Source organism: Rhagoletis pomonella, unplaced genomic scaffold (genome assembly GCF_013731165.1).
Source record: "Rhagoletis pomonella isolate Grant_MI unplaced genomic scaffold, Rhpom_1.0 Rhpom_scaffold_00005, whole genome shotgun sequence".
NCBI classification, from domain to species: domain Eukaryota; kingdom Metazoa; phylum Arthropoda; class Insecta; order Diptera; family Tephritidae; genus Rhagoletis; species Rhagoletis pomonella.
The window spans coordinates 68,067,923-68,087,801 of record NW_023458559.1 but is presented as its reverse complement, the minus strand read 5'-3'; the positions used below and the strand labels follow the sequence as shown (position 1 = coordinate 68,087,801).

Below are 19,879 nucleotides of genomic sequence, written 5' to 3'. Positions count from 1 at the left end.
GTTGCTGCTGGATATTTTTCACGGGAGATCTATTCGAACTGACTAATTAATTAACGAAATTAGCAACAACTCTTAGCAAATCTATCGCGCTCTCTCTCTCTCTCTCTCGCTCGGTTTCTTTCCCTACTTAATTTTACTCCATTCAATCAGCGCGTGAGTAACCACAATGAACGTTCATGTGTCAAATCTCTTTTCAGTCGCTTCATTTAAACAAAGTAAACATTTTAACTTTGAAAACATTTACTTGTATTTATTTATGTTGATTTTGTTTGCGTTTACCTATGATTAAAATTAAGTTGTTGGACAAGCCGTCGCGTTAGTTAATCGCGCTCAGCGTAACGAAACGGTTTAGATTTCGCAGTGCTACATTCACTTTGGTGTCGAGTGCAGCAAAAGTGCAGTGGACGGTTAGTAGAGTTTGAATTACGTTCGCTGTATGCTGGATACATTGAGTTATTTAAATTTTATTTTTCCTAAAATCTTGGTGTATAAGGTAATAAACTTAAGTTAAAATAAAAAAAAAACATTGGCAGACGCCTCAAATGTGTATTGAAAAAGCTTTGAATATTTATCGCATCACATTAAAATTAATAAGTTAAATATGAATAACCATTTTTTTCTATTTAAATGTGTGAAATTTCCAAGCTTAAAAAACCTACGTGCTGTGCTATCCATTTCATCACTTGTTCGACACATATTGAAATTAAATTGTATAAGTGGCTACTAAAAATCTCCCACTACTTCATGGTCCATTGACTGGCTATTGTTTACTTTGAAACCACATTCAAACATTAGGGGTATTCTCGAAGTCTTGCACGATGCACGGATTGCACGAAATGCAAAAATACTATTCCAAATTTCGAAGAGTATGAGAGCACCCTATTGCAAAGTGGTAGCATGCATGGGTAGCAAGGAGCGAAATTATGTATCAACTACAATAACAAGAAACAGCAAAAAAAAATGAAGTGAGCGAGATGAGAGGAATGAGAGAAATATGCAGCAATTCCAACAACAAAACAACTAGCACAGGGTCGCATTTATTTTGCTATGCTATTTTGCAAAATATATACATGGGTTTCGACGTTGCATATTTTGCAGCGATAGGAAATGTTGTTTCTCATGTATTTTGTTGTTGTGTGTTTGCAAGTTATGCAATCCATGCAATCCGTGCTACGTGCAATGGCTTTGCAAGATTTGGAGAATACCCCTATTATTATTCGCCGCCGCCGCTACTCGGCGCGATGTGTGTGAGAAAATGACAATTTTTGCTCGAGTGCATAAATCAGCCAATTTAGAAGTTGCAAAAAAAAAACTGCTTAAAACCATTAAATGCAATGAAGTAAAAGACAAATGAGTTAAATAAATTAAGCTGGAAATCAAAGCAAAATGCTAGCTGCTTAAATGACATGAGAATTGGAATGCAAAAAAAAAAAGTGATTGTGAAAACCGAGGCATGGAAAGTAAATAAAAATGCTTCTTGAAATAAATACACCTAACTACCTACCTGCTTGTATTTTTGGCTATTCTGAGATGGGAACATTTGCACGTACATATGTACATATGTATGTATGCACGACCATGGGCGATGGTATTTGGTAAATGAATTACCATACACACATGTCTGTAGCTGTGTTTAAATACCCTGTAAGAAATCGCTTACAAACCAACATATTAATCGACGGCTGAGTGGAAAATCGGCTAATCTCGGCAGTCGGTTCGAAAACTCTCTATCTCAGAAAACCTTTCAAGAACGTCCCTTTTCACAATTTGACTGAAAACGCCCTATTTCAACTGAAAATATATAGAAATATGTTGAGATAGGGCATTTTTGAATCGGCAGCTGAGATAGGGCGTCATTCTTCAACTAAGTTCTGAAATAGGGCGCTCTTGAAAAGCTTTCTGGGATTGGGCATTTTCGAACTGGCTGCCGGGGTAGATCGATCTTTCACTAAGCCGTCGATATGAAAATATTTAAATTGTAATTGAGTGAAAAGTAACGATTGTTCCGGGCCGACCGCTTTTTTGTTTTGTATTTCAGTAAAGTATTATCATTATGTTCCAAAATAGCTGCAATAGTATGAATATTTAGTCTAAGCGTGAGGGTTCTATACGAATATTTTCTTGTTCAAAAATCTATAAAAACCTAGAAATACTTCTTGTAGTTCGCTGAGGTCATAAAGAAATTGTCCTTTATAGCTAATTCAATCGAGAGGCACTGCTCTGCAGTACGTACAGGGCTCGACCCCCATATAAGTAATTGGACATAGAAAATTCCTACGCGACCAAAAACAGGTCAGATGTTTTCGTAAAAATTTTGAGGTAGACTTTGACTACCACTAGACTCCCAGAATGGATGATTACCTTCCCTATCGACGTTATAATACCATTTGACTGCTTTCTTAATGGCAGATATCTCCGCTTGAAAAACATTAAGGCAATCTGGATCTGTAAAGTTATGTTAAATGTTCATTCCTTCCGGCTGCTGTCTATCCAGTTTGGCGCCAGTTTACAGTATTTGTAGTAGTCTGTGTGTGTTGAAAGAAACGTAGTCGAAGCCGCCAAGAATATTAAAACATTCAGAGATCGAAATAACTAAGCACCAAATTTTGACCGCAGTTACCAGAAATATGCCGGCCACTTTAGCTGCCTAATAAGTTGGGTTTCTCTAGCTAATTTCGTTGAACGTTAGATTTTGAGAAAACTTTCATAAAATTACACTCAGAGTTGGGAAATCAAAAAAAAAAAAACTAAATGCTGAATTCGTTTCACTTAGTTCGCTATTCTCTGCAGGGTCTCTCAAATACACATGTATATTACACAAACTAAAAACACAACTCAACTAACTCTTTTTAAAGACTTTCAGTAAACAGCGATAAATATGTAAATATTTCAAGCACTTAAGTGGGATTTAAAAATTTTGCACAAACTAGACAACAAATGAGTTTAGAACACGAGATTTAAGTTATTCGCGCTGTGACCCATTTACATTGGATGACAGCAGTATAACTATTCAAGGAAAATATAAAAATAAATTTGATCTTTTCAAATTTTACTTGCGAAACTAATACAACTACTAGACTCATACACAAACTTAGATTCATGGAGCAAGCTACAACGTTTGGTGCGCATGGTCATTAAAGGAGCTACATATGCGCACTTTCCCAACGGATGCCCTTCATTACAAGCCTTGCACCACTATCTATTCTGATTTGAAAAGGAGGCCTGCTGGAGCTTCCCACGGCTGCCCAATGTAAACAGCGTGAATAGTGGAGATCTTTGAGGTCACTTGGAGGTTCTTAACCTATTCCTAGATGAACAGAAGTTGAGGTTGTGTTTCGTGTTTGTTACATAATGTTAGAAATTCATTGCAAATATTTACGACAATTGCATTGTCGTTTCTACGTAGTTAGTTAAGAATAGTTCAACAGAGAAGCCTGTCCCACCCGTGACAGATGTGTGTGGGACAGTTGTCAGAGGTAGGTTTACAGGGCTGATAAGCTTTATTTGTTTGTTGAGGTGGACGCAGGGGAGGAGGGGGGTTGCGCGGACTCGTCCATTATCTATATACCCTTGTGGTTAGCTGACTAATTTAAGTTACATTTTGACCAGTTTTGGTTTTTTATTTTGTGCATCTAATGTTTATAGTTTTTTTTTTCATAGAAGTCTAGCACATTACCTAACCAGAACCACATAAATCCACATTTCAAACTTCTTAAAAAAATTATAAAAATTCAACAAACTTTAACAATTACGCTCAAAAATTTTAAACGTTTTGTTCAGAGTTTTTGGGTATGCAGTTTTGTAGTCCATTAAATTTAAGTAGATAGTAGTAGGAAAATTTCAAGACACTAGGAAATCGCGTTGATTTTTATACCCGAGCGCACTTGTGCACAAGGGTATTATAACTTTGTTCACATAACGGTTGTTTGTAACAGGCAAAACGAATCGAGATAGATATAGACAAATGTATACATAAATGATCAGAATGAAAAGAGAAATCGATTAAGCGGTGACCGTCTGTCCGTCCGTCCGTCTGTGCACACGATAACTCGAGTAAAAATTGAGATATCTTAACGAAACTTGGTACGTGAACTTCTTTTGGGCGTGGGACGGATGGTATTGAAAATGGGCGAAATCGGCTAATAACCACGCCTACCTCCCATATAACGGTAATTTTAAGAAATACGAAAACTGCGATATTTTAGTAACTACTGAAGATAATTCACTCAAAATTGATAATTACAATGAGTTTCAGACGGAAAACATGAATATTATAAATTTTTGGAAAATGGGCGTAGCCACGCCCACTTATGGTTACATGTGTATATCTTGGTAACCGCTGCACCAATTTCTTCCAAACTTGGCACAGTTGTTGGCCTTAGTACAGCTTACTAAATGGCTGAAAATTTTAAAAATCGGACAATAACCACGCCTACTTCCCATATAACGGTAATTTTCAGAAGAACGAAAACTGCGATATTTTAGTAACTACTGAAGATAATTCACTCAAAATTGATATTTGCAATGAGTTTTAGACGAGAAATAAGAATATTACAAAATTTTGGCAAATGGGCGTAGCCACGCCCACTTATGGTTACATCTGTATATCTTGGTAACCGCTAAACCAATTTCTTCCAAACTTGGCACAGTTGTTGGTCCTGGTACAGCATACCAACTGGCCGAAAATTTCTAAAATCGGACAATAACCACGCCCACATCCCATATAACGGTAATTTCGAGAAATACAAAATCTTCGATATATCAGTAAATATTGAAGCTAATTTATTCAAAATTGATGATTGCAACCATTCTTTACCAAGAAATACGTTTATGACAAAATTTTGGAAAATGGGCGTAGCACCGCCCACTTGTGATCACATATATGTATCTCGCTAACCGTTCTAGCAATTTGTACCAAGCTCGGTATGGTTATTGTGCTTGCCACATAAAAGCAAACCGTTGAAAATTGTTGAAATCGGACTAAAATTGAGGCCGCTTTTCATATAACGGTAAATTTCAGATATGCTTGAAACTGCAATATTTCGAAATTTAAGCACGCTAATTTACTTAAAATGTATACACCCCGGCTTATCATGTAGCGGTAGCTTTCGGAAAGATGGAAAACATATATTTAATACTTGCGCCGGGTATTTAATGTTCGGCTCCGCCCGAACTTAGACTTTCTTACTTGTTAATAATTGTTTTAGCTGACGGTGCTAAGCATTTTCGTCTATATAAAAGGCACCATCCTAAGATAAAACGTGAGTGAATTTAACCCCTACTTGGCTTCCTATATTTTTTAATAACTAATCTTTAATATGGACCACACTAAAAGTTCCGTTTCATATAAAAATTCGTACGTGTCCTACCCGTGACAAGCGTTGTCCCACCCGTGACAGATCCAAAAGCAGGTTCTTTTTTTGTCCCACCCGTGACAGAAGAAATAACTCAGATTTTTCCATATAAAAGTAAGCTGGAATTTTTTTCTTATTTTGTATTAACTAACATAATAGTCAATTAGATGTAGCTTTATTAAAATGTAGATTTGTTGAGTACTTTATACATAAATTTAAACAAGAAAGAACATTTTCTCTGTACAAGTGTCCCACCCGTGACGGTGGAATCGCCCATACACGAATACGGATTATCAAGATATTCAAAATAGCCCTAGCGGTTACTTAAAATTTAGATATTTAATTTTATGCACTTTTCGAGAGTTGGGATTTTCTTGTATATAATTTTCAATATACCGCAAAAACTCAAGTTGATTTTAGACCCATGGTTTCTTCGGCAAAAATGCTTAGAAATACACGTACAATCCTCCTGTGCTATACGCTCATAGTCAAAAAAAAAATTGGACCGCCCTAATGTAGGTGATGCACAACAACTATTACACTAATTAACCAACGGACTTATTATCTAAAAACAATTAAATATATTTGTTTTCCAAATAAATGAATGACATATGTATGTATACCAATCGCCGATTGACTGAATGTAACATTGAAAATTTCTACTCACGTTTTCAGTAGCTAAGTGTGTATATGAAGGAATTTTTAAGCAAGTAGTTAGAAGAGTGTGAATGCTATTAAACAGAGTTAAGTAAATTAAGACACGCCAGCATGCAATGAACAAAAAAAAAATATCAAATTTAATATAACAAATTACTTAATGAGTGTAGATATAGCCGCTCACAAAAGTGATGATTGGAAAAATTTCCGACTTCTAAGTACTTAAGATAAAAATGGTTCCTGCTAAATCAGTATTTAACCATTTGCACGTGTAGATAAGCACATATACGCAAATACTTCATACATATATATATATATATATATCGTCGTTTAAAGTGCAAAACCGCATAACTGACATTTGCTGCCAAAAATTGGATTTGCTCACACACAAGCTCTTGGCTCAATCTTTATCCATTCGTACACCCAGAAAAAAGCATTTCCTTAAATCAAGAAAACAGTATCCTCATTTTCGGTTAATGATTTTTTCTTAATATTACGAAAAATTTACTCAATTTCAGAAGTTTTTTCTTAATTTAAAAATAAGGCGTCATTAATTTGAAGAAGAAAATTTACTCAATATAAGTTATAATTTCATCAATATAAGTCATAATTTCCTTAAATTATTTTGAATTTTGCCAGTGCTGTTAAGACAAAGTTAATTGCTTTCCTGTCAAATGTCGGCTGTGGCGTCGCTTGAAGACTACTGCTTTAGATACTGAGATCGCAGGTTCGAATCCGGTTGGAGGTGTTTAGAATAAGGTAAGTCAATGATTTCAATTTAAATATAAATTACAAATTGTAAAATTAATTTCATATATGGAAAAACCTAAATACTCAAATAACATAAAAAATAAATGAGACAAATTTTTTTTAAATACAACTTAAAAAATTACAATTAAAAAAATAAATAAAAAATAACAAAATATTAAAAAAAAAATCCTGCTCTGGGACTCGAACCTTGCATCTCTCGACTAGCACTCCAGAGCATTTCAAGGTAGTATTTCCTTAGAATAATATAGTTTTTTCCTAGCATCAACTTTTTTCTGAGTATACGAGCCAGAAATGCGATTGCTTTATAAAAAAGAGAACCAGAAATATGAGTGTTACTCTCTATAAAAAAAAAATTAATGATGCAACCTCACATACGCGGTTTTGCATTTTGTTGTTACGCGGTTTTGTACTTTAAACGACGATATGAAAAGACTGCGGATTTTTGTCATTTTGTGGTGTGAGGAAGAGGGGTGTTACTTGATTTGAATTGAGTGGGTATGTGAAGAGCGGGTTGGTATCGTGGTGCGAATCTCCGCATGCTGGACACTCCTTGAAGATGTTGAGGTTGTAGGAGTTGAGGCGGCTACAATATGAAGAGTTACGTGGGTCTATTCGCCGAAGTTGAAGCTATGAATACCGTTAATAGACTGTCTGTAAAGTTCCGGGTACAGCGGTTGCTGTACATAGTCCTGGACCTCGTCCTTCAGCTCATAGAGATGCCTTTTGACGTACCTATATGGAGACGCCGCATCAAGAAATTGTCTGTTCGGGTGCTCACATCTGTAGCACGAAGCAATCAAAGACAGAAAAGGACTTATGTACCATCCTTGACTATTCGCCTTTTTTCAAAACCGGGTTTTGAGTTATTCGACAAATTGCAATTTGAAAAAAAAACAGTTCCTGATTTTGAGATTAAGAAAAAACCGGATAAATCTGTTTTATTTTATATAGTTTTCATACAGTGAATACAGTTGTTTAGAAAAGAGCAAATCATAATAATTCCAATTTATTACTTTTTTGGATTTAAATAGAACAACATCAATAAGAATAGCACGAGGAGAAGCTCGGCCAAACACGTAGAAAACGTTCAAGCGCCAAAAATTCATTTGTTAAAATCAAATATGATATACTGTTCACCCCCGAATAAGCTAGAATATAATTTTAAAACTCTTTAGGGGTTTCCCTTAAACTGGAAAAAGATCTGAAAACTTAGAAAAAGTCAAAACTTTTATGGAGAGGTCAAGATTTGTATGAAATTAAAAAACCTGTTTGTTCGACGAAAAAAATCCGGTTTATTCGATATTCGAAAAATAAAGATTTCAAAAAAAACTCCTATTTATAGATATCCAAAAAACGATGGAAACCCGTTTGAAAAAACCGGGCCAATCATTCTATGTCAATGGCGCACAGTGGTTCCAAACTGGAATTTACTGTTCAAAATATTTGATTTATGATAATAAACACTAGTTGAAAACAATTATAGGGATATGCCAAACAAATTGCAGCAGGAATATTTAAAAAGTTATAAAACAAATTTCACCAAAATAAATTCTTTAGTTTTAAGTTTTAGTTTTAGCATTGATTCGATTTTTTTTGCGACAGGCATTTTTTCCATAAAGGGCGCTCGAAATTTCAACACAACAATATTTAAAACCAACGCGATTTCTTACAACTTGTTTCTTAGTATATTAAATTTTCCCCCAAATTTTAAATTTTACTTTTCCATTATTTTGTTTTTTGTTTTTGGGTAGCCCTGTACTTGATTTCAACTAGTATTTATTATGTAATTTTTATTTACAGGAACAGGGTAGACAATTTAATATAAACAAATAAAAATTCACATTCGTACTCGACAAATCTCCTCTAAATTTTACAAGCTTTCATCTAAATAGAAAAAAATTAATCAAATCGGTTGGAGAATGAAGGCCCTGACAATAATGGCTAATGACTAACTTGTATAAAATTGATTTTTAAATAAGAAAATATTTTTTTAAGTTACCCAAAAATTCGCGGATACTTTTTTTATGACCCAATACACACACTTTAAATATGTGACATATTTCTACAGAGACTTATTTTATGTATTTTTGCTTTTTTTAATTAATTAACTAATTTTTTTCTAGTAATTTTATTTTCAATTTTAAGCTATTATTTTTTTTTTAAGAGAAATATTTTTTATTTTTATTTAATTTTTAGGAACTTATTAGGTTTTTTAAATTAAAATTTTTTTCTTGGTTAATTTATTTTTCCTTTATTTTTTGTATTGTTTAAAAAAATTCATGTTTTCAATTATTCCTTCTTTTCTTAATTTTTAGAATTTTTAAGGCAATATTTTTTGTAATTTTATTTAATGTTTAGGAACTTAGATGCCTGAATTTTTATATTTTATTTTTTTACTTTGATTTTATTTCTTAAAAAAATCCGCTGAGACATGACCCAATACATACACTATAAATATGCGGTATATTTCTACAGCTCTGCGAATAAGTTTAGAAAAGGCTAATAAATCTTTAAAACTTCCAAAACGAATTTTTACATATTACTATTGTAAGCTAGTTAAATCTGCTACTTAAACATTTTTCGTTTTGTATATGTACAGTTGCTCGAGATGACATGAGCTTTGACGGCGCCTGTTTACTACATACTTACACGCCAATTCGGAAAACCTCTTGTCTACAACTGTTCTAGGCCAAACACTGGGTGATATTTATAGCAACAAAATTCTATAGCAAGTCCCTTCGTTTTTTAATATAACTTATTTAGCAATGCATAAGTTTTTATGGAATTTTGCCGAACTATTGCCCATTGTTTTATTGTACTACAATGCGCTAACGGCTGCACAAACAGACAACAGACCGAATATAGTCATTATATTGGCAGATGATTTGGTAAGTACCTACAGCAGCCTCTATTTATATAATAACTATTTATAAGCCTTATAATTACCAAACGTACATATGATTGCTTAACATTTTCCAGGGTGTCGATGATGTCAGCTTTCGTGGTTCCAATCAATTCCTTACACCAAATATCGATGCTTTGGCCTATAGTGGCGTTATTTTGCAAAATCTTTATACTCCAGATATGTGCTCGCCTTCTCGATCGGCGCTGCTAACCGGAAAATATCCGATACACACAGGTGAGTTAGTAGAAGAAGTTTAAAATTTCAACTATTCCTTGCAGGGGAAAGGCAATTAAATTAAATTATGTCAATAGAAGATTCACAGCGGACTAAAAAGTCCTGTTTGCTCGCACTTTAAGGTATTTTTTATGCACACGTGTGTACACTATTCCCGAGAGATTTCAAAATTCCTGCGCAGCTTTCTTACTGAGATGCAGACATTGCTCATTTTCGCACCAAAGATATCGATAAGAACTTTGACCTTTGAATGAATTCGAAACGAAGGATGTTTAACTTGGTTGTATTGTTTTTATCAGCATACGTCTAGGCGCCTACTAACTTATGTCTGTACATCTTACAGGGCAATTCTGGCTAAGATAGTGGCAAGCCGTTTGTGAGACATTTGAAAAACAGTAGACAAGATAGTTTTAAAGGTTTCGTTTATTCTGGCACGAAAGTAATACAAAAAAAAGCTCCCGCGCAAACTTTCATGGTGAAAAGATCTTTTGACAGAAAGCACTTGAGTATCTATGTTCCAAATCGGTGGTGGGCACCGGCCTGCTCGCGGGAAAATCTCTTTCAAGCTTTCTATGTATACGTTAAGTATAGAGAGCTTAAAAGAGGTTTGCCCGCAGACAAAGTTTCACTTTTTGAAAAACTAAAACTTAAAAATTAAAACAAAAGTATATTAAACACGAACAAATAAATATATTAAAAAAATCCCTTATTTAAATTTCATTTTTTTTTATTTTTTTTATTAAGAAACTTTTTTTTTTAGTAGAAACTGATTACAGTTCTTTTTTCCTATTATTAATTCAATTTTTTTTTTCAGTTTTTGTTCTTTGAAAGAGAAAAATATATTTTTTTATTTAATTTAATTTTTTAGAAAACTGATCGCTAAAAGACAAACTAAGCATCGGTAAGACCTCCTCGTAAACCAATTTCTCAATTAGTCTTTCGAAAGACTGAACAGAGCTTTCAAGATAGTTGCCAGAATTGACAATTGACTTACGAAAGACTTTTGTTTTTTATTTCACGTTCCACCCTGCAGAAGGTAGAAATCCAAAGCTCCGTCAAAGCTTTCCTCATTTGATCTTTACAGGAACAACTCCAGAGCTTTTGCATCCATTTATACGACAAGACTTATGCAGTTCTAGGCCTGTCAGAAACCGGGAGAAAAAGTCGTACCACAATGTCTCAGTAAACTGAACCTTAAGACAACCATTTGAACTCCACCTTCTCTATAGATATTTAATAATTTAGATTAAATTGAGGTATCTAAACGAAAACAAACTATGTACAACAAATCGCTTTACTTTTCCAGGCATGCAACACTACGTCATACCAAACTATGAGCCGTGGGGTCTTCCGCTGAATGAAACAACAATGGCGCAGATTTTCAAACAGCACGGATACTATACGAGTATTATTGGGAAATGGCATCAGGGTATGTCACGGAAAGCATATACGCCTACGAGGAGAGGCTTCGATCAACATTTCGGCTACTTGGGTGCCTATGTGGATTACTATGCTCAAACCTTGGATGCTACGGTAAGTTAATATTTCTGTAGCTAGATATAACTAAAAATTAAATTTTTTTTGCTATTATTATCGTATTTACAAAATTAAAATTTGAATAACAAAAATGCCAGTTGCATCGGCAAATTCGAATAGCAAACAAATTACTAACTATGAGTAATAAACATTTTTCTCTAGTACAAAAATCTATCACGCGGTCACGATTTCCGTGACAATCTTGCTGTATCGCGCGAATATATTGGTACCTATGTCACCGATCTGCTCACCGAAGCAGCAACCAAAGTGATAAGCAAACATGATGCCCACAAACAACCCTTATTTTTGCTACTAAGCCAACTGGCGCCGCATGCCGGCGATGAGGATGATCCATTACAGGCGCCTCCTGAGGAAGTAGAGAAATTTGCATATATTAAAGATGCGCAAAGGCGAACGTATGCTGGTGAGTTGGTGGGAAGGGAAATAGAGTACGCTGTTTGTCAAGAGCATGAATGAATATAGAATGTAGACAAACCTAACAAATACATACATATGTACATACGTACATAAGCATTAGGCTCGATTGAGAGAATCTACCTGACTAGTGCATCATAAAATAATTATTCGTATTTTATGTTCATGTTTCCTAAGAAATTTTGCAAATACTTAATTTTTCTAATGAGCTCTAAGGCTAAATTACGTTGGTTATGGTGGTAGCACCCGCAAAAAATTAACTCACTCAGGCATTTCAGAAGCTGCCCATTGCATTACTACTTAATAAATTTTTCATAGTTAGAATGATAACTGCAGATAATCCATTTGAAGCTTGTTGTATGTATAAGCTGAGATGTTTAAACCTTAGTACAACTTATATACAGCGTGGCGACGAATAACTGTTACCCAGGTTTTTTTGAGAAATAAAAGGCACCTTTACAGATTTTGTGAAAAAAGTATTTTGTTGTTAATTTTCCACAGATTTTACTTTAGTTGTATTAATTAGTTTTTAAATTTTAATCCTTATTTACATTTGCCAGCAGTGTAAACTTTGAGAGAAAAGTTCATTTGGCACGCAGGTCTTCGTCAGTTAATTTATTCCATATCTTCTGTAACCATAGGCACATTTTCTCCATTTTGGGTCTCTTATACTCCCCCTTTTGTCCAACATAAGGCCTCATACTCATAAATCGAATAGACCCGAAACTGGTGACTAGCACGGCCATTCATTCGACCAACCTTATACAGTTTTTTTCATTTTTGTATTTTTTTTATACAAAGCCTAAGAAAAAATACACCTGAAAAATACTTGCGTGCCAAATGAACTTTTCTCTCAAAGTTTAAACTGCTGGCAAATGTAAATAAGGATTAAAATTTAATAACTAATTAATACAACTAAAGTAAAATCTGTGGAAAATTAACAACAAACTACTTTTTTCGCAAAATCTATAAAGGACCCTTTTATTTCTCAAAAAAACCGAGGTAACAGTTATTCGTCGCCACGCTGTAGTTAAGCTATTTAATGCGGCGAAGAGTGATGGCTTTTGAAATGCATACGAGGCAGTCTTGAAGAAATGCGACCAGGAAAGCCCGAAGGGACTGCTGTAAGGACTACTGCGATAGCATAGAGCGGTGGTGGGCATCAGCTTGCCCGCATGCGAAGTTCGTTCCAGATTTCTATCCTAAATGTATACAAAGCTTGAAAGCGCTCTGTCCGCGACCAACCAATACTTATAAGCCAAATGGCGACTGGTCGTTATCTCCTGGGGAAATGCTTCAGTGGACTTCAATGACGTTAAGAGCCATAAAGTCCTACCAGCCCCACAAATCACCAGGCACGTACGGTATTTGCACTGCCGAACTTCAGTCAAAATCTGACGTTTTATGTCCGACACTAGACTTAATCTGTAAGGCTTGTCTTAAACTTAGTTTAGTACCCAAGAGTGTAACCCTGGCGAAAGGGAGGTAAGTTCTGTGTTGGTTAATTCAAGGCGCCTTATGCGTCCTGGATACCTGATTCCGGCAAAAACGGTCATGGTTCTTGTTTCAAAAAAAAAAAAACAAAAATTGTCCGGTGAAGGCGGAATCGGTTCGTTGGTAGCATTCCACCAGACTTTGTCGGATGTTAAAAAGGCTGATTCCACGGTAGATTTGGCGCTTCTCCGAATTTTGGCCACGGAGACAATACCACACCAGTTGGCTTGAGAAAGCCATTCTACCACAATTGTTACATAAGCATTTGGTTTAGAGAGGAACAGGCATGTATTTCAGGAAATAAACTTGGTTTAAGGCAGCCTTGGGCGGCGCCTGCCCGGTGGCCATATTCGCGTATACATACACGCTCTGCTTTAGAAGGCAGCGAAAGCTTCATTCAACCATACGACTTGTTCGCACGCACACAGTGACATCAATTGCACGCACACTACAAAAAATCTCTGTCGAAGCTGCCTCTGGTTTAAGGCATCGCCACAGTTCAGAACTGATGTAGTCGTTTAGTTTTACCACTCAGGTAACTGATGAAAATTTATAGTACGAGATTGCACAACTGTCGAACGATACAAAATGTATGACTGCCGGCGGAAACCGTACTTTTACGAATACCACCATTCAGGCAGGCAGCTTCCGTAGACGTGGGCTTCTTACTAGATACAGTGACCAGAAAACTGCCAAACTCCCCCTTCTCTGTGTATGCTATTAACTTACGCCCTATTTCCCTTCATTTCTAAGCTAACGAAACCAGAACCTCGCCGTTAGTGAGAGTTTGTGCTTTTTGCAGACAAATGATCTGACTTTGGTATCACCTAACCACTTTCTCAGAGAATGATCTCCTAGTCAGTAAAAAAGAAGACTCGAACAAGGAAAGATTGATTTCCAGACCAGGGGTTGGGACCATGTAGTACTATTGTGTCATCCCATACTTGTGCATACATACATCCACCAGGATTCAGTAGGTATTTTGTTGAGAAGATCGAGTAGTAAGAGAGCAGTTTCGGTAGGTTTGGCCCAGCAAGAATGGCATAGGCTTCAAATGGCATGTGAAGAGGTGAGTTACGCTGTCGGTACTTCTGCACATGTGGGACGCACTTTCGGTATCTCCGGGTCTATCCTAGATTAAACCTGCTGCAGTAAAAACTTTTTTCAGAGCATAAATATTGGTATTCTCTTTGACGGGAAAGATCTGTGCATCCCTTTGGAGGTGGTGGCTGCTTTAGCATCATATAGAGGCATCCTCAATTATTACTCTGACCATTCGGAAACTATGTACACTTCGCCCTGCTCATTTCTGAAATGCAACTAATTTTTTTCTATTCTCCATTTCAGCTATGGTCTCCAAACTCGATCAATCTGTAGCTTCCGTGATTGATGCGCTCGCCCAAAAAGGCATACTCAATAACACAATTTTGATCTTTCTTTCCGACAACGGTGGCCCGACTATAGGCCTGCACGCAACTACAGCCTCCAATTACCCACTCAGAGGCGTAAGTATAACCACTAAAGTAACCTGCTTATGGCTATTAATTAACCCTTACAACCTTTTTTTTTCTCCCATTACAGCAAAAGAGCTCACCCTGGGAGGGTGGCATACGCTCATCGGGTGCCATATGGTCACCGCTACTCGAACATTTGGGCACTGTGTGGAAACAACACTTCTATATCGGCGATTTGTTGCCCACATTAGCGGCAGCGGCCAACATACCACTCGACTCACAACAAATGAAACTCGATGGCCTCAATCTTTGGTCCGCGCTAAAATATGGCTACAATTCGGTGGAGCGTGAAATTGTGCACAACATTGATCAGATCAGCAATTATATTTCATATGGCAAGGGAAAATGGAAACTTATTAATGGCACTACATATGATGGCATCTACGATGATTGGATAGGGACGCGTGGCAATGAGACCAACGATGAGTTAGATCCACGCGCTGCACACTACGAGGAGGTCATAATGAATACTACAGTTTGGCAACATCTAGCCGAGATCAATGCGAAAGGAGGCGCGCTGGCTTCGCGCACAATTAACATAACCAAATTGCGTGAGGATGCAGCGATCAATTGCCAACTGGCAAATGCGTCACATGGTGTAGCGTGTGATCCTTTGGTGGCACCTTGCCTCTTCGATATCGATGTAGATCCTTGTGAGCAAAATAATTTATATCCAGCCATGAATGGTAGTAAGTTGGTGCAGGAGCTACTAAAGCGAGTGGCGCATTTCTGTGAGACGGCGCATGCGCCAAATAACAAACCGATAGATCCAAACTCTGATCCACAATTGTATGATGGAGAATGGACTTGGTGGGAAGATGTACAGGACGGAGTTGATGAAGATGGCGGCGGCAATGATGGTGCGAAGATGGCGGAAGTCGTTAGCGTTGCTTTTATTTGGACGTGTACTTTTGTGCTATTCATATTTTGAAGTATTCTAGTAGGTTTTAAGAAAAACGAATTTAAGTGTGAAACGTTTGTTATTTTTTAATGAAGACCAAGATTTTATTTATAAATATATTTATGAAACGAATAGCTAGTATTTCGTTTATCTAAAATATACATACATATCGGACATAAACAAAAATATTTTAATACTTTAGAGATTCCTGCGTTTAATAGAATTTGAGTTGAAAATTTTTGAACTTTACTTAATACGTTTTGTCATTTTAGATTAGTCAAACATTCTTCGTGATAACACAAAAATTTGATTAACTAAGTATTGGACAAAAATTTTGATTAATTGAAAAACTATACATAATTTCTGGACAATAAATTTTTTATTATTTACAAATTTTACATCAAAATTTAGATATTTAAATAAATTCAAAAATTGTTCGGCATTTTTATAATGATTATAAATTATAAATATCTGGTTATTTTAATTTAGAACATAAATTTTCAGATATTTAAACTAGCCATATTCTTGGTAACTTAAAAACTGGGCAGAACAATTTGGTTATTTAAATACTGACCATAAATTTGAAAATTGTACATAATTTTTGGCGTTTGGGCAATTGTGGTTATTAAATAACTGAACATAAATTTTCATCAATTTTTGTAATTGTAAAGCCGGACTCACATTTATTTCATTGTTTTAAAATACATATCTGTTTCGCTTAACGACTATACCGTTAAGTGAAGTCACCAAAAGCTGTACATAAATTTTTAGTAATTGAAAAACTATACACAATTTTTGGACATATACCTTTGATAATTTAAAAATTTTACTTAAAAATTTGGTTATTTAAATACCGTTAGAAATTTTAAAGAGTTTTTTAAATGAACCCAAAATATTTGGTTATTTTAATAAGGGAGCTAAATTTTCAGATATTACAAACTAGACATTTTCAGATGTTACAAACTAAGTATAAGAATTCGGTTATTTAAATACTGATTATTAATTTACAGTAATGTGAAAACTGGACGTGGTGTTTAAAAACTTGAGAAAAATCTTCAGAATTTTTTGTAATTGTAAAACTGGGCTCACTTTTGTTTTGTTAATTTAAAATATTTTTTGTGTTAAAAAACTGGACCTTAAAGTTTTGGCATCTAAAAGCTGCACATAAATTTTTAGTAATTTAAAAAATATATGTGCATATTTTTTGTTAGTTGTAAAACTGAAACTAATTCTTTGCAATTTTTAGTTTTTGGCCATAGAAAAAAATAAAATATATTATGTAAGAGCTTAATATAAATATTTGTAGTTTAAAAGCTGGACATATTTCTTTAGGCATACATTTTTTGTTACAAGAAGCCGGATAAAAAATAAATTTTTGATCATGTTAAAATTTAATATAATAATTTTGATTTTCTAGAAACTGGGCACACATTTTGGGTGACTTAAAAAGTAAAAATATTTTTTTTGTAGTTTGAAAATACGACATAAAAATTTAGCAATTAAAAATTTGGTTGTTTAAAAACTAAACATCAAGTTTTGCTAATCGGAAATGTTTCTTAGGACTTAATTTTTGGTCATCTAAACTGAACATAATTTTTGTCATTTAAAACATTTTTGTCGTCTACTAAATATAAAAATTTTGGTTATTGTACATAAAATTTTTGTTTTTTAAAAACTGAATATACTGAATATATTTCTTTAGGCATATATTTTAGGTATTAGAAACTGAATATGAAAAAAAATTTTCGTAATTTTAAATTGAATTGTATTAATTTTGCTCGTCTTAGAAACTGGGCATAAATTTGGGTGACCTTCAAAATTAAAAGTAGTTTCTTTTGTAATTTGTAAACTGGGCATAAAAATTAGGCAATTTAAAATTTGGAAACAAAATTTTGTCTTTTAAGAACTGGACGTTCGATTTTAGCAAATTCCAAACTGGGAATCCTTTAAGAAATTTTTGAACATTTAGTAAATGGACTTAAAATAAATTTAAATTTAAATTGTATTTTTTTTTTTAAATAACGAAAATGGAGATATTTTTTTTTTTTAATAATTTTAAACACTTTTGTTATTTACTGGACATAAAGATTTGTTCATTTAAAAACGAAAAATACAATTAGGTAATTTCAAAACTAGGAATATTCCTTAAAAAATACATCTTTTGTCCCTTAAAAAATGGGCGTCGAATATTTTAATTAAAAAACTAAGCAAAGTTTATTGCCTATATGAAAACTGGATATGAATTTTTGGTAATTTAAAAAGAGAAATAATTTTGTCTAAATTTTAAATTATAAAAACTTTTGACCAGTTTTTCAGTTTTTAAGTGTAAAAAAAGTTAAAGCCAGATTTTACATAACCGATAATTTAAGTCCTGTTTTATTTTAGCAAAAATTTTTTGTCTTGTTTTAAACTACTAAAAAAATATGGGGAATTTTTGCACTTAAAACGTTGTTATGTACATAGGTATTTATCTAGTGTGATTGAATTTCAATTTTCAATTAAAAAATCAACTATCAGACGTCTGATCTGCATACATACATTCATTCATATCTAGACTCTCCAACGAAATGTCAATATTTATTACTCAATAACACCCAGACATGCGTTTACAACTTTGTTGTTTATACTTACTTATATGTACTTACTTGAATCGACCCATCAAATGTAGTTTATAATAAAACTTGAACTTGAAATATTTATTTCACTCTTATGGTACTCATTTAACCGCTACCTTTATTATCTTTATTACATTTTATTTTTTACTCTAGTGACAATACAGACCACATTGCTTATAAATAAATTGTAAGCATAGAGGTACAATAAAATACATATATTACTTTGTACACTGCTTTTACTGCTTAAGTAATTTTTACTTGCGCATACATTTGCATGTACATGATTACAACCCTGCAGAAATAAGGCGGCCAATTGTCCGTTAAGGACTATTACTTCACTGATTAATATTTGACTGGTCAGAATTGGACATTTGCTTGCATCGAAAATGTCAGCCTTCGACCAGTCCCCAAGGAACCGGCCTAGAGATAGACGAAAAATACAGTTTGGCAGTTACAGGGTGGTGTTGTCTTGCAATTCAATAAAAAAAATTTAAAGAACACCACCCTGTAAATGTCCCAATCGCTTGGTCTGGCCTTAATACAAAGTGAACATTTGAACACACATTTACATGCGTGGCTGTAGCTCAGTGCGCAGAGATGCTTGCCACTATTTGCTAGCTTTCAGGAGGGTCCGGGTTCAAATGCTGTCAGAAGCAACATGGTTATAAAATGATAAAATTTATTTTTTTGTGTTTCCGAATTATGAAAAAGCATCTGCGAAGTGCAGAACGCAATCTTACTCCAACGAAAAAAATCTCCAAAATTGGACTAGTCCAGGACTATCTTACGGACCGCCGCCGCCGCTGATACTTTTTGAAGTTGACCACGCCGCCGCCGCAAAGCCTGTCGGCGTAAACCTCTAGTATGTACCATACTAAAAGCATAACAAAATACATACATGAAATAAGACTTTCAGATAAGATTTCCAGCGGGAGAGAGCTGTCAATATTAAAATAACATGTGATCAGAAAAAAACGATATATGGACCACCCTGTATATCAGGTAACTATGTAGCATAACATTTAAGGGTTTTCCCGTTCTACTTTTCAGCAAACCAAATGGCGGTAATAATAATCAATAAACAAAAAGGGGTAAAACCGCGAACTTGATACTGAAAATCAAGCATTAAGTACGTCACCAGTTGAAGTTTAAATTCGTCAGCATTTTGATTGTTATTACTATTACATTCCATATGTACATGTATATATTGTATACAGGTATTGTATTGTTAAATTTTCCTGCGTAATTCCTAAACCTGATTTTGATAGCCAATCAACTATTCCGATGTATTTATGTACATATGTATTTACTCGTACCTAGTTATATGTACATAAGTGTATGTTTTCGGTTCTGTGTATGTACATACATATAATGATCGCTCATTTACTATCCCATTTGCCTCGATTACGAGTTGATCAATTTTATAGTTTATAATGAAAATAGTCATACCTTTTAAATAGGTT

The 19,879-nt window shown here is 34.5% G+C and overlaps 1 protein-coding gene across 2 annotated transcripts; it reads left to right on the top strand.

Annotated features, from left to right (window-relative positions):
* The first annotated feature begins 329 nt into the window (after nt 1-329).
* LOC118739441 (arylsulfatase B-like) lies at nt 330-15,970 on the top strand. Of its 2 annotated transcripts, XM_036470761.1 has the most exons (8): nt 330-493; nt 6,651-6,770; nt 9,382-9,670; nt 9,762-9,921; nt 11,228-11,454; nt 11,620-11,881; nt 14,734-14,891; nt 14,968-15,970. In XM_036470761.1, exons 3-8 carry the CDS (start codon nt 9,548-9,550, stop codon nt 15,829-15,831), a joined length of 1,794 nt encoding a protein of 597 aa, XP_036326654.1. In that variant the 5' UTR covers nt 330-493; nt 6,651-6,770; nt 9,382-9,547; the 3' UTR covers nt 15,832-15,970. The 2 variants fall into 2 exon arrangements, with proteins under 2 accessions (XP_036326654.1, XP_036326655.1); XM_036470762.1 differs by lacking the exon at nt 6,651-6,770 and having other exon boundaries at nt 343-493.
* Nucleotides 15,971-19,879: the final 3,909 nt, after the last annotated feature.